Genomic DNA, 13,983 nt, shown 5'->3' with positions numbered 1-13,983 from the left:
TTGATTTCCGGAAGTTTATAATGATTCTTTAATTAATGAATGACTAATCAATGTGCAGGTCTGGAATATTGTAAATAGTTTCTAATTTTACAGTTACATGTAGGAAAGATATATTAGCAAAATAAAAGTTGATTACTGTTGAAATAAATAAGTATTTAATTATTGAAATTCTGTATACCAGGAATAATTTACTGATTCTAAGTTAAGTAGTTCAGCATGATCGTCAATGGGGAGCACGTTGTAAGAGGCGAATCTCTGCTTCGGCAAGATTCTGACGGTGACCAAGCTGAATAAGTTTGGGCCCAGCTGAGTAAGTTGGGGTTCCACTGTTGCTACCACTATGGGGTATAGGTTACAGGGTACTGCAGTACAGGGTGACGTACTGACGAGTACAGGGTAACGGGGTGTCAGTTCGATACCAGGTGTTCAGCAACACAGGGCGACGTGTTACTTGAACAATGAGACAAGGTTTGCCAAAGCACTCGGTGCCGCGGTAAAAGGGTGACTCGGTATTGTAGTCACAGGTGTCTCGGTATAGGTGTCGTGATAATGTGTACTTTGTACACGAGGAACTGACTGTCATAGTGAAGCAGCCTCTTTACTTAGACCTGTGGTATTGAAGATACAGGGTGCTCAAGGTGATTCAGTTGTTGAATTTACCAGGCCCCGCTTGCACAAAACTTCTCAAACTGAGATTTATCTCAACTTGAGATTTGAGCTCAAGATAGATCTCAAAATTGAGATTTTTCTCAAATTGGCTTTCACAAAGTACTTACTCAGAAAATCTCATCTCAACTTTGAGTTTTTTTCTCAAATATTTGAGACAGATGTAACACTGTCTCAACGCTGTCTCAATACATTCCAAGATGGCGATTGCATATGCTATTAGGAGGCGACGATTACGTCGGAATGCTGTTCAAAGAACATTTAGGTGCAGGTTTATGTCAGAATCTATGTGTGAGCGTGAGTTCCGGGAAAGGTATAGATTTTCGCTTATAAACATTCAGTTTATACTCAATCTAATTCGTCCGAGCTTGATCACTATGACAAGACGCAGCAAGGCTGTCTCCCCATTATTGCAACTTTTGGTTGCTCTCCGGTATTTCGCGACTGGATCCTTCTTTCGACTGATTGGAGATTCTGTTGGTCTGTCAGAGGCGACAGTGTCTCGATGTGTACATAGAGTGGCCACAGCATTGTGCGGAATCGGGAGGCGATACATAAGTTTTCCAACAGATCGACAACTTCTGAAAACCAAACAGGAGTTTTACAACTTGAGCAGTAAGTCTTCACAACTTTCGTTAGGATACGTTCGGCCTTGACCGAAATATAGGTGCACTTGTTTGACATCGATAATCGATTCACCGAGTGAATTTTGTAACGCTAAAATTGAGACAGACATAAGAATGAAATGCGTCTTCAAATTAAGCTATTATAGATACCAAATATGTTTTAATTTAGCCAGTGTTGCTATCTATACACTTACATTCGCAGTTCATGCGAACGTCTCCTAGGAATATTTCTAGTACATTAAAATGTCATCGGAACACACCAAACAAGCACGCCTACAATCAAGGGGTGCAACTCAGCTGTATGGTCCACCTAAAAGCACCCACTATACTGCTATAAAGCATCCGGAAGAATTCATTAAAGTTAATATCTTACCAAGAAGAAACTCGAAACCGCTTCAGCACTTTATATATATAAGGATCTTGCATTTTAACATACAGTATTAATTGTGTTATTTATTTGTTTTGTTTTTTTTCCCTGTTCAGTATAGCCAGAATAAAAGGGGAAAAAAAAAAAAAAAAACAAACACACACAAAAAAAAAAAAAAAAAAATTTAAATCCGGGACAACAAACTGAAATATCATAAGCACAGCTCAGATACATTTAAGGTAATTTATTCAACAATTACCATCACATACTTTGATTTCAAAATTGCTTATTGATAGAGAATTGATAATCTAGATATGTGGCCCTGCATGTGGACATGTTTAACTGAATGTACAATTTTTTGCATTTTTTTTAAATTGTAGGTAAAATACAATTTTACACATAGATTTATAATGATCCTTTACAATATTAATATAAAAATAAATAAACCTACTATTGCGATTGTCCCTTTGAAAATCTATCACAGCTCAATTATATGCATTTAAATTATAATAATTGGCTCCTCAAGTATATATTTACATATATATTTTTCTCGACAATATTTGTATACATGTATTTAGCCTACATGTATGTTTAAATAAGAACTTGATATACTATAATTATCATTTATGGTACATGCACTAAATGATTAAATGATATGAGAAATGAAAATAATGAATTCAATTACAGGATTCCCAAATGTTGTTGGATGTGTTGATTGCACACATATAAGGATCCAAGGTCCCACTGCAAATGAAAAGGATTTTGTAAACAGGAAAGGGTTTCATTCTCTGAATGTACAGGTACATGCCCATAAAAAGCTGTCTTCAAATATCACTGTCATCAACCATTACAGTATATTATTGATTTGACAACAATCAGTTTAGATTTATTTGACACAGTGACTACTTGTTAATAAAAAATGAAATGACTTTTACAGTGTAATTAATTAATTAAATTACACACCAAGTTAAACAATTCTTACAAATTGTAAATAAATGTCAAACACATGTACATATTGTATGTCATCATGCTACATATGTACTACTTAGCTTATGGAGCATTAACATGTATATATACATGTATCTATATTAAATCCCATTCAAGATTTAACTGCAGTCCTTTATTTCATTTCCATAAAACTGAATAAGCTGTAAGCCAGAATCCTAGAGGAGAAAGGATTAAAAAATGAACAACACTTTGTAATATTATATACCAGGTATTTCTCTTCCAGATGACATGCGATGCAAAATTCCATATAACAAGCTGTGTTGCTAAATGGCCTGGATCTGTACATGATTCTCGGATTTTTAGGGACAGTCAGCTCTGTAGTAGTTTTGAGAATGGTCAGTTATGGTTTCTGATACTTATGATAAATAAAGCAAAGTTAAGTTTGAACAATCAAGATAATATACACTGGAATGTCAAATTGAATAATTTGGTTATCTCTATTTATGAAACAAACTATATTTGGTGAAGCTCATATGCTTTTAAAATTTTTAGTTACAATTAATTTTAAAAAAAAATCACACATTTGAAGAAAAAAATATGTAAATCTGTGTACAAATGTTATTATTATGATTAATAATTATTCTCAAGAACTTTCCAGACTTTTAAGTAAATTTGTTGTGCAAAGTTCTTATCTACATGTAATACATGTAGCTTCATCTATTCTGCTTTTGGGAACATATATGTTCTAGCTTAACCTATTCTGCTTTCAGGAACATATGATGGACTCCTACTTGGAGACTCGGGATATCCATGTAGGCACTTCCTTATGACACCATATGGTAACCCTGTGTCAAACGAACAGCGGCAATTTAATAACTCACTTTGTAGAGCCAGGACCACAGTAGAGCAAACATTTGGTATTCTAAAAAGGAGATTTGCCTGTCTGTCTCTTTGTTTGAGAGTGTCGCCAACCAAGGCTGCATTGATAACGGTTGCATGTGCAGTGCTGCATAATCTAGCTCTAGAGTTAAATGAGAATTTAGATTGTGTTAATGATCAAAATACATGTAATGGAAATGCTGATGTAGCAAATCATGTCCACTATGTTGGTCCTGATGGTGATGGTGTAAGAGTCGAGAAATCACATCTGTAACAATTATTTCCATTGAATAGATTTTTTAATGTTATTGAAATATAACACAAGAATCTGGGTGTACTCTTATCATAAACCACAAACCATAACATAAAGAACCTATTCAAGTGAATCCTTATAATTCAATTTACTAAAGGTAATCTTTTCAAAATTCTAAACTATATTTGATGACACTTTTTTCTATGAAATCAGTAGCTGTTATCTTATCAATCAGAAGTGATGTTACACACTGCGACGTCATTATTTTCCTTTATGGGCTGATAAGTAAATTTTAAGCCAGTGAAAATTGTTGTAACAAGCAAATTTTAAATTATTATCCTAATTTGGAAGAATTACCGAGAAGATATACAAATATATCAAAAATGCACCATTTTCCACCAAATATATTTGACCATAAATACAAATTATAATAACACTTTTGAAATAAATTCACATTTGGTATATACAGTTGGTAGTAGACTAAAGGTTACACCCTTGTGCACACGGAGTGCACGAGGTTTAGACTACAGGTAGACACGGAGTGCACGAGGTTTAGACTACAGGTAGACACGGAGTGCACTACGTTTAGACTACAGGTAGACACGGAGTGCACAAGATTTAGACTACAGGTAGACACGGAGTGCACAAGATTTAGACTACAGGTAGACACGGAGTGCACTACGTGTGAACACGGTGTCCACTACAGGTGGACATGGTGTCCAGGTACATTCAGACTTAGACAGACAAGGTGATGTGTTATAGTTAGGGATCGGGGAAGAATACGTTCTTCAATTTAAAATAATACATAGTTATAATTTTTTAGTGTTTCTTTTTTTAAATTACAACATCTACAATTTAATGTACAGTATATATAACTATATATAATACGATATTTTTTCAGTATACACGAATAAAACCTTTTCACTGCAAAAGTAATAAAGATTAATTTGTATTCATTAAGTATATGTCTATTTAATGTTATATCAGTAGTTTCCATTTCATATCTTAAATTTTCTATATTACGTTTTCAAAAGTCAATGTTTTATGGGTAAATTGCATTAAATTTTACATGAAATAGTAAATATAAGTCAAAAACAACTTTGAATTGCGGCAAAAACTAGAACGAATATTCGTACCCGGCCTACTAAGACGACACCATTTTCTGTCTAAAAGTCTTTTGAGCTACAATCTTGCAGCTACGGCAAAAACCAGTCCTATTGTGCTTTTGAGACACTTGTTCTTTTATAATTTAAGCTATTAGTAATACAATCATATACCGGGTAATACATAGCTTTTAAATGAAAAGATTTGGTCCCTATCAATCGGTTTTCTAGCGACACCCTTGTAGATCGTCTTTCATAAAATATACACTTTTATAATATTTTTCTTTGCTATATCAAGTTCTAAAAGTATTGTACGTAAAAATAGCTTAAGTACATATTCTTTATTAAAAACTGAACGTCTTTAAAAGATCATGCAGAATAAATCCACTTCAAACTTTATGACGTAGCTACATGTATAGTCTACCTACAAGTACCCAATTCAGTTTGTTTTGATTCTTAATTACCGGTAAACACAATAATGTTTATGATCCCAACCCCGCAAGTTATCTTGACCGTATATTGCGTCATGGTCCAGTAATTATAACTTGTCAAACATACAGGTAAGCCACAGTATCCAGCTATACAGGTACCTCAAGGTGACCATCGATAGATGGCCAGAGGGCAGAATCGTTGTCTTCTGTGTTTGCACGGCTTTATGAGAATGGAGGCAGTATCTTTATATAATATGTGATTTTAGAATTGTTTCAATGGAAGTTTGTTAAGACAAACAAATACACTTTACCTTTTAAAAATCATATAGGTTTGTGAGTTTGAAACACAAAAGTACCATTCTTATTAGATACATGTACATGTTTGTTGTAGAGCCTGGGTAAACATGTACACCATTTCCCGGGGGAGGGGGGGTAGATTGGGATGAGGTAAAAACTAGCTGGCAAAACATATAGTAAGTGATGCTGAATACACCTCAATTATTGTCATGACAGACAGCCTTGAAGTGGAGCTGACGGGAGCTGTACAATGCGTAAATCAAGCATGTCTGTCACAACCTTGAATTTACCAATAATACATGTATATATTATAATCAAAATTAATTTAGATTAGGTACTTATTCAACATTGTAATATGGTATTTTATATACATAGTCATGATAATCAGGTTTCTGATATTTGTAAAAAGCCAGTGTAAAAAAAAATTAAATTAATGAAAAGATATTGGATGAAATATGATTTTCCAATAATTTTGAAATAAATGTTTTAGTTAATTATACACTTGGTATTTTGATTATTTTTTATTTTAATATATAAAGCTTCATTATCAAATAAATTAAAATGCACTACCAGTTAAAATACATATCCCTATTGACTACCATTGTTGTATAACTGTTCGTATTTGTGTGATGAGTACAATGTATATGTAGAGAGGCTGCCGCCTAAGTACAGCATGCTATAAATGGACCTCCTGGGGTTGGGATAAGGTACTTCATGTATACAGGTGTTGTTAGTCTGTGATACACTTGACTGAACATATTGAAGGGTGCCCAAAGAAGGCCCCAGGCCCCTGGCCCCACTCTGACCAATGTTAGGTAATTTAGATTATCATATCCGTGTGGTTGATGGAACAGTATGAAGTCCAAGTGACCATGGCAACTGCAGTCCTAGCCTAGGGGTCTACCTTTCGAGCAGGCATATTTGTACAATATACTATGTATACATGTATGGATCACACATTGTAAAGAAGGTCAGAATAGGATATTGTCAAATTATCAGAGTTTCTAGAATTAAAATAATTGTGACAAATTCAGAATCTAATCAACAACTATGAATCTACAGTTTAAATGGGTAGAAGTTGGATTTATTTTGATTGTCTGTTTAATTTATTATCAGGCATGTGACCTACATTTTTCCGATCGGTACTTTGAACAGTGTTGATACTAAATTTTTGCTTTCTATAAGCCAGTGCTTACAGGTTCCTCAATCGGTTGACACAATAAAATGTAATTTCTAATGCCGATTTTTAACGTCTATGGACGAATGCCGATTTTTAACGTCTATGGACGATTTCACATATTTTCAATGCTTTGCAACGCGCCAGGTTCTATGTAGCAAATGTATACGTATTATACATTTGACAGGATTAAAACTATTTCGCGCACCTTGCCGTTTAGAAAACTATATTCAATGCATACATAGTTAAACATCTTATGAAGAATTTAATTTGTTTATGTTTATCATGATGTCCTTGCTTTAATTATGCCCATCAATATATCCTTTTTAATCAAAATATTTTGCCGATCAAAATATCTCTTGGGCGACGATTTGCTAACACTGAAAATCTTACTCCCTGCAAGGTTCATCAATTTATGCGTTCGAAAAAGAATTTCATCTTTAAACTACATATCACTAGCTAAGAAAAATAGTTTTTACTGGGAAAATGCGGACTTGAACTATCCATTGATGAGACATAACCAGTACGTGGTTTACGGTGGTTTACCGTACGCAGTTAATTTTCTTTTATAACTTCTAATAAACGTCCTTATTTATAAATTAAATTGTATGATAATATATATTGATACATTTTACTTTATATGTATCTATTCAAATAAACATTACAGTACGAATGATTTCCAGTAATTAACGGCAATTTTATGTTGCAATAAATATTATGTTTCTGATCGCAATAAATATTTCTATCTGTCAAAGTCCATATAGACTGCAGAATAAATACATATTTTCTCATATCTCTGTGGCACATCATCTAGTCTGTCTGTGGTCTTGATGTAGTGGACATTTTACCTGGACACGATGTCCACCTGTAGTGGACACCGTGTTCACACGTAGTGCACTCCGTGTCTACCTGTAGTCTAAATCTTGTGCACTCCGTGTCTACCTGTAGTCTAAACCTCGTGCACTCCGTGTCTACCTGTAGTCTAAACCTTGTGCACTCCGTGTCTACCTGTAGTCTAAACCTCGTGCACTCCGTGTCTACCTGTAGTCTAAACCTCGTGCACTCCGTGTCCACTCGTAGTTCACACCGTGTGCACAATGTGTAACCTTTAGTCTACTACCAACTGTATATATGGCTGATTAATACATTATACTAGATTATCTCCCCTAGTTGAAACTTAGGAGGACATTAGACATGGAGTAGAGACAAAAATAATCAAGTCAAATTTTAGTGATTTCTTCAATATTATAGAGAATAACAGGTGGTCGCAGTCTTAATGGAAATATATATGGTGAAAATATAATCAGGATATAAAAAAAAAAAACAATATTCAAACTTCATACAAACATGCAGGCAGCTGATTTACTTGCTGGGCATAGTAGATTTTTTTTAATTTTAGCACATCTATTTCTAATTGTAATTTCTCCTGCTCTAATTTTATTTTCTTTGTTTCCTCTTTGATTTTCATGTTTTCCAATTCTATATTCGTACTCTCAAGCTCTTTCATGTTGGAACAGCTCTGTCTTTTTCTTTTAAGTCTTTTGTCTTTGTCATCTACAAACAATGCGTAATGTAATTATAGTTTTTAATATAAACAGAGATATTACGTATGTTATACATGTATAATATCTACATCATCTGCATGTATTTCAATTCAAGATGACTAATTATTATTGATGTATATTGATAATGTTTGTACTGTCTTGAAACAAGTTTGACTCCATTCCATTTGAGCAACAGGGACTTGGGAATAAATGAAGCCATATGTAATCTACATGTATTTTGAGTTTTTGACCCTGTGACTTTAATGCAATTTCTTTTTATCATGTTGGGTGATTAATTATTGCACTTGAAACCAATCACCAGACAATAGCATACTGAAAGCATTATTCTACACTTACTCTGTGAAACCATGATCTTTGACGATCCAGGCACTGGCGATTCTGGACATGCTGGTTTTAAAACGCATGTTTCTTCAGAGTAGTTGGTGTCTGAAATTAATACAGTTCAAGAATTTTTAACATTTCAATATTTACCAAATATAAAACAAATATGAATACTTAAAAGTTTTATTTGTAAATAAATAATTACCAGTACTTGGATTCACACAGTTTTAAAAAGAAACATTTTTTCATACAATCACTAGACTAGGGGATTCAAAACTTAAAAGTTCACCAGATGTGTACATGTACTGACAGCAACACTATATGTAATTGGGTTATTAGGTTAGTGGGAGGTCACCATTTCTGTGCCTGGGTTTCAGGATAGGGGACCGGTAATTATGAGAAATTGTAATATTGGACTTAAATAGTTTATGAATATATGGAATAATGTTAATTAAACTGAGCTTTATTTATTCAAGGAATATATTTTTATTTTGTTGAGGTTATGAGGGTATAATGATAATGGAGTGCGTGTAAATTATGTAACCCCTTGTAATTATGTATTCCTTATATTTACAGTTTTTTACGTAAATAACTATTTATTCTCGCAACAGTTGCATATTTTTTTATTAAAATACCAATATCATTTTCTCTCCCGTTATCGTTAACGAATTCGATTGAACAGCTGATTGGAATCAAGTCATTCATACATTCCACCAAAAGTGGGGCCATGACCACACGTTGCTACGCCAGCGACTATAATTACCATAACAATAGAATCGCTGCACATGTTGTACTATCATTATACACTGATAATGATAATACTAGAAAGCATGGTTATTGAGTCCATATCGGTGCAAACTGTAAATATATTTGAATAGCAATTAAAAAGTTTAATGTATGGTGTGTATTTTTAATTATTTTTTTCATTTTAAACTAGTAATTAAATCTCACTTTATAAATTTGCCGTTTAATTCATGCATATTTTACTATAATTTGCATTTATTAAATAACAAAATGCAAGACATAGTTTTAGTCTATGATGTAATCAATAGTTACTTCACAGACAGTTTCTAATCGTATATGGTGAAATATTAGCAGTGTTCAGTGATTGCTGAGAACTGTCTAAAATTGTGGAACTGCCACAAAATTGCCTAATAACTGCTTATGTATTCTAAGCAGTTCACATTGATATGGGACATTGACTTGAAGAAATTGAAATTAAAAAAAAAATCACTGTTTAAACTTGTCCTTTCTTACCTTCTGTGTCCAGATTGACTGGAAGGCCAATTACCTCTGGCCTGCTTCCTATGTTCTCTAACAACAACGCTTGGCTTTGTGTCGCCTCTTGCCTTGGACCTCCTCCCGTTTTTCCTAAGCGAATCCACTGTCTCCTTGGCTGAAAACATTAACAATTATATAAATGTAAAATTGAAACAGGGCCTACATGTATGTATCAATTTAATAATGTCCAGATACCTGCATGTGTATAGAAGACGTACAAAGATGAAAGGGAAAATTGTCTATTATGAATTATAGAGTAAAGTCCTACTATCACAAAAAGAATAAAATGGAAGTTTTGTATTTTAAAAACGCATTTGATTCAAACTTTTAATTAAATTGACCTAATGCATGTACTACCGATATATAATATAATATTCTGACATACAGACAAAAAGAAAAATTGAAGTAAAAATGTTCAAGACAATTTATTGAACACTTCAGTGCAAATATAAAATTAGAACTTGAACACTTTTACTTACATACATACAGAATAAACATGTATAACTGTAAGAGTTTTGATTCATTCATTGAATGAATGTGTATCATTTTATTATTTGTAGCATTTTAAGTTTAAACATGGATGTGTAAAAAAATGTTATAAAATGAAGTGACACATAGAAAATAATATACCTCTCTGTTTTATGTTAGAGTACTGTTTCTTTACTTGATCCACTGTCTTGGGGACTTGGGCAATGCTGAATAAAATGTACATCTGTAATATTATCATGCATCAATTTTCATGTGTTTACTTATTTTGGAACTAAACATTTGCAATTCGATACATATAATAATATATATGCCACATGGTATCACATTAGCATAACCATTTTCGACCCAATAAGTGCCCAGGGCAGGCGCTAATAAAATTGGAGCAAATTAAGGGGCGATTAATATAAACAATTTTCGACTTGCCTTTCATAAATTATTCTACAAAGTATGCCATAAATCAATTTTCAAAAGAAATCAGAAGGAAAAGCAACAAAGTTTTCATATTTTCAGGCTGCCTTTAATTCAAAGTGAGTGAAATTTAAGTCTGAAAAATGGTAGGGGTGCTTATAGGGATGTGGGCACTTATTGGGTTGAATGCGGTATGTCATTTAATTTTCTCATAATAATGTTCTCATTATGCAGTCTATTGTTGTATTCTTTTCTCATTGAAAATAATTTGCGATTAATATATATATTTGTTTCATAAAAATGAGATTATTCACATGCAATCTGAAATGCTAATAAGTTTAGATAAACAAAATTGCCAGGTCAAAAACATATGTATACATAAAAATACATGACAAATTTTCTTTTTTACATCAAAACGATTCAACTCATATTAAATTAGGAATTGAAAAAAAAATATTGAATTTCTGGGAGTTTTATTATCACCTGCACGTATTTTTTTTTTTTTTTTTTTTTTTTTGCCTATTTCACTCCTATCCAGAGCTTTTTTTAGTGTTAGCCTGATTTTAAGGAAACTGCTCGAACGTAGTCGAAGACACCCCATGCACAGTATTATCGATCGATCTGGGCCGCTGTCGATCTGTCACAGGATCTCATGTTGATATATGCCTATATATGCATAAGGGCTATGGTTATATTATTTCATTACTTAAGAGATGTAAAATACTTATTGTTCACTTAATTGGATCACATACTAAATATATTAAACTAAATACATGCCGATTTTGAACTAATCTTGCGCGTTAGTTTTGACAAAATCAACACGAAAAAAACACGACAACTGCAAAACTGGTTGCGGAAATTGTAAAACCATGCATTTTAAAATGCTGCTAAGTTGCATTGGATAACAGATGTGAACATACATATTGTACATGTAAGCCAGACAGCACGTACTTACTTAGTCCGCTAAACATGCCTATAATATTAGTTTTTCGTCATTTTTTCTTTATTATAAAGTCTATATATTAGGCCATTTTTTAAAAGCCTAATAATATTGGCAGGTTTAGCGGAATAGTACATAATATCATGACAAATTCGAAAATAAAATAATGGTAGAAGCAAGTATAAAACCATATAATATAATGAAAACCCTTCTTTATGGCTACAAAAACCTGTACAGTATAGGATTATTTACACTTAGAAACTCTTCACAAAACTTTTGCATACGTTTCAACGTTTATTAGATTAACACAGTAATCAGGAACCTGTAGTCGATAAATTTGTGTTTTCAGTCGATAGTAGATATGTCCATTAGACAGATGAAATTTCCTTCGATCGGATGTTTGGAATGTTCACGCGTCGCGCATGCACATAGGGGTTGTTTACACTCGCCGAAAGATAATAATATGAAATAGTGACTAGGTCGGTCCTATTTATTTTCAGTTTTTCTCCATTTTGAACAAAATTGTTATACAAACTTTTAAATATTGTTATTAACACAAAGTACACAACTTTTACAATTAATTTTAGTCCTATAACTCTTTTTATCTTTTATTACATGATTTTTTAGCGATTTAGTCCCTTTAATATTGATAATTCTGGTCGAATTATAAAAAAAATGACACATTATTTATAAAAGTTACATTACTCAGGGGATCATCATAAGTGTAGCATTATCGTGATGCTACTAAATTTTGCACCTCTGCAAAATTATCAATCTCGTTTTAAATTCAAATTTTGATAACCAAAATCTGTTTTGGAAAGGTAGTGCCCCTTTAAAATATAAAGTTCTGCAAGTCCACAGGGTTCAGTACAGATTTCTGTCATCAAATAACCATGTCACTGTCATTGTGTTTACTATCGTCTATAGAATCGCATATGAGTGTTTGTTTGACCGAATTCGACTTTAAACAGCTTTCACTTTGATAATAGTAATGTCATGTATATGGCGGATACATGTAGATTAGATCATGCAAATAAAGCATAAAAGGATAAATTTCAATCATTACAAATACTTCTATTATGTACTTTAAGTAACACTGAACATGAAACGATGACTAGTTTTGAGAAAAAATGTCCAATTATTGTATTTGGGGCAAAACATGCAGATTTTTGGAAATGCACGTAAACTCCAAAATTTAACAGTTTTTCTTAAAAACAGTATTTCAATCAGATGATCAGATGGCGCATTATAGCATTGAATATCTACATTGATATCAGTTGGAATGCCTCTGTTAATGCCATATTTGCATACTCTATTCTACATCTGCCATTTTCATGGCATTATCAAAGTGAAAGTAAAGTGAATAGCTGTGTAAATTAAGTCAAACGCACCTATGCGATTCTATAGACACTAGTAATGCAGTGACACGGTTAATTACTGACAGAAATCTGTACTGAACCCTGTGCACTTGCAGAACTGTAATGATCAGATCTATATTTATCAATCTGACACTTTACTGACATTTATTTCATGATAATTTATGTTATTTTGTAACTTTCAGTCTCAGTTGCATGTACTTAAAGTCTTCAATCATGATAAAACAATTCCCGAAAGGGTATTGTAGCGAAGAATTATGAAGATTTCATCACATCATGTAAGTATATTAATTAATATTAAATTGTTGTATATATGGCACGTAATAACGGTGTTTTTCTTAATTGTATTCATTTATCTATCAGAATTGGTATAACAGCATTTGAAACTGACACTAGTAAACATGTCTCCATTTTGCTTCTAGTGTAAATCTGATGGAGGTTGAATTATTGTTTGAAATTTCAGTTTTCAAAAGTAAAGCTGGTCCAATGGCCAATGGCTATAGAAAATCTTATGGGTCTATATATAAAATTAGTTTTTGTTGGCCCTATTGGCTAGTATGCAATTTTGAAATGAAAGCAATAAAAGAATAAAATTTATTTGGAAAAATCTATATAATTTACAAATTTCCATTGGTTATGCTACTTTTGTTTAAAGCTGGTCTATGAAAAATTGATAGGGGCCATAAATTGTATTCTTCTGTAGACCAATAGTCTATATGGAAAATCCACAGGCACTGTCACTTTCAGACACTAAAATCTACTTTTTTCCATATTTTCATTTCACCAAATTTTATTGACAAAGATGTTTCAAGTCAAATGGATAAAATAACAGGCAAAGCCTATATAAATTCTCTCC

General features: G+C 32.7%; 1 protein-coding gene across 1 annotated transcript; it reads left to right on the top strand.

Moving 5' to 3' along the window:
• Nucleotides 1-866: 866 nt before the first annotated feature.
• LOC138328827 (putative nuclease HARBI1) lies at nt 867-5,272 on the top strand. The gene is made up of 4 exons (XM_069275558.1): nt 867-1,281; nt 2,347-2,459; nt 2,891-3,002; nt 3,378-5,272. Exons 1-4 carry the CDS (start codon nt 867-869, stop codon nt 3,758-3,760), a joined length of 1,023 nt encoding a protein of 340 aa, XP_069131659.1. The 3' UTR covers nt 3,761-5,272.
• Nucleotides 5,273-13,983: the final 8,711 nt, after the last annotated feature.

The sequence above is a fragment of the Argopecten irradians genome, chromosome 1 (genome assembly GCF_041381155.1).
Source record: "Argopecten irradians isolate NY chromosome 1, Ai_NY, whole genome shotgun sequence".
Taxonomy (NCBI): domain Eukaryota; kingdom Metazoa; phylum Mollusca; class Bivalvia; order Pectinida; family Pectinidae; genus Argopecten; species Argopecten irradians.
Note: the sequence above shows the minus strand (reverse complement) of the source record. Positions and strands in the feature narration are given on the sequence as shown.

Excerpts from the sequence above, each read along its gene's own strand:
- LOC138328827 (XM_069275558.1), top strand. The coding sequence starts at position 867 with ATGGCGATTGCATATGCTATTAGGAGGCGACGATTACGTCGGAATGCT. Across the intron at positions 1,282-2,346 it reads GGAGTTTTACAACTTGAGCA|GATTCCCAAATGTTGTTGGA; the intron begins GTAAGTCTTCAC and ends ATTCAATTACAG. Across the intron at positions 2,460-2,890 it reads TTCATTCTCTGAATGTACAG|ATGACATGCGATGCAAAATT; the intron begins GTACATGCCCAT and ends TTTCTCTTCCAG.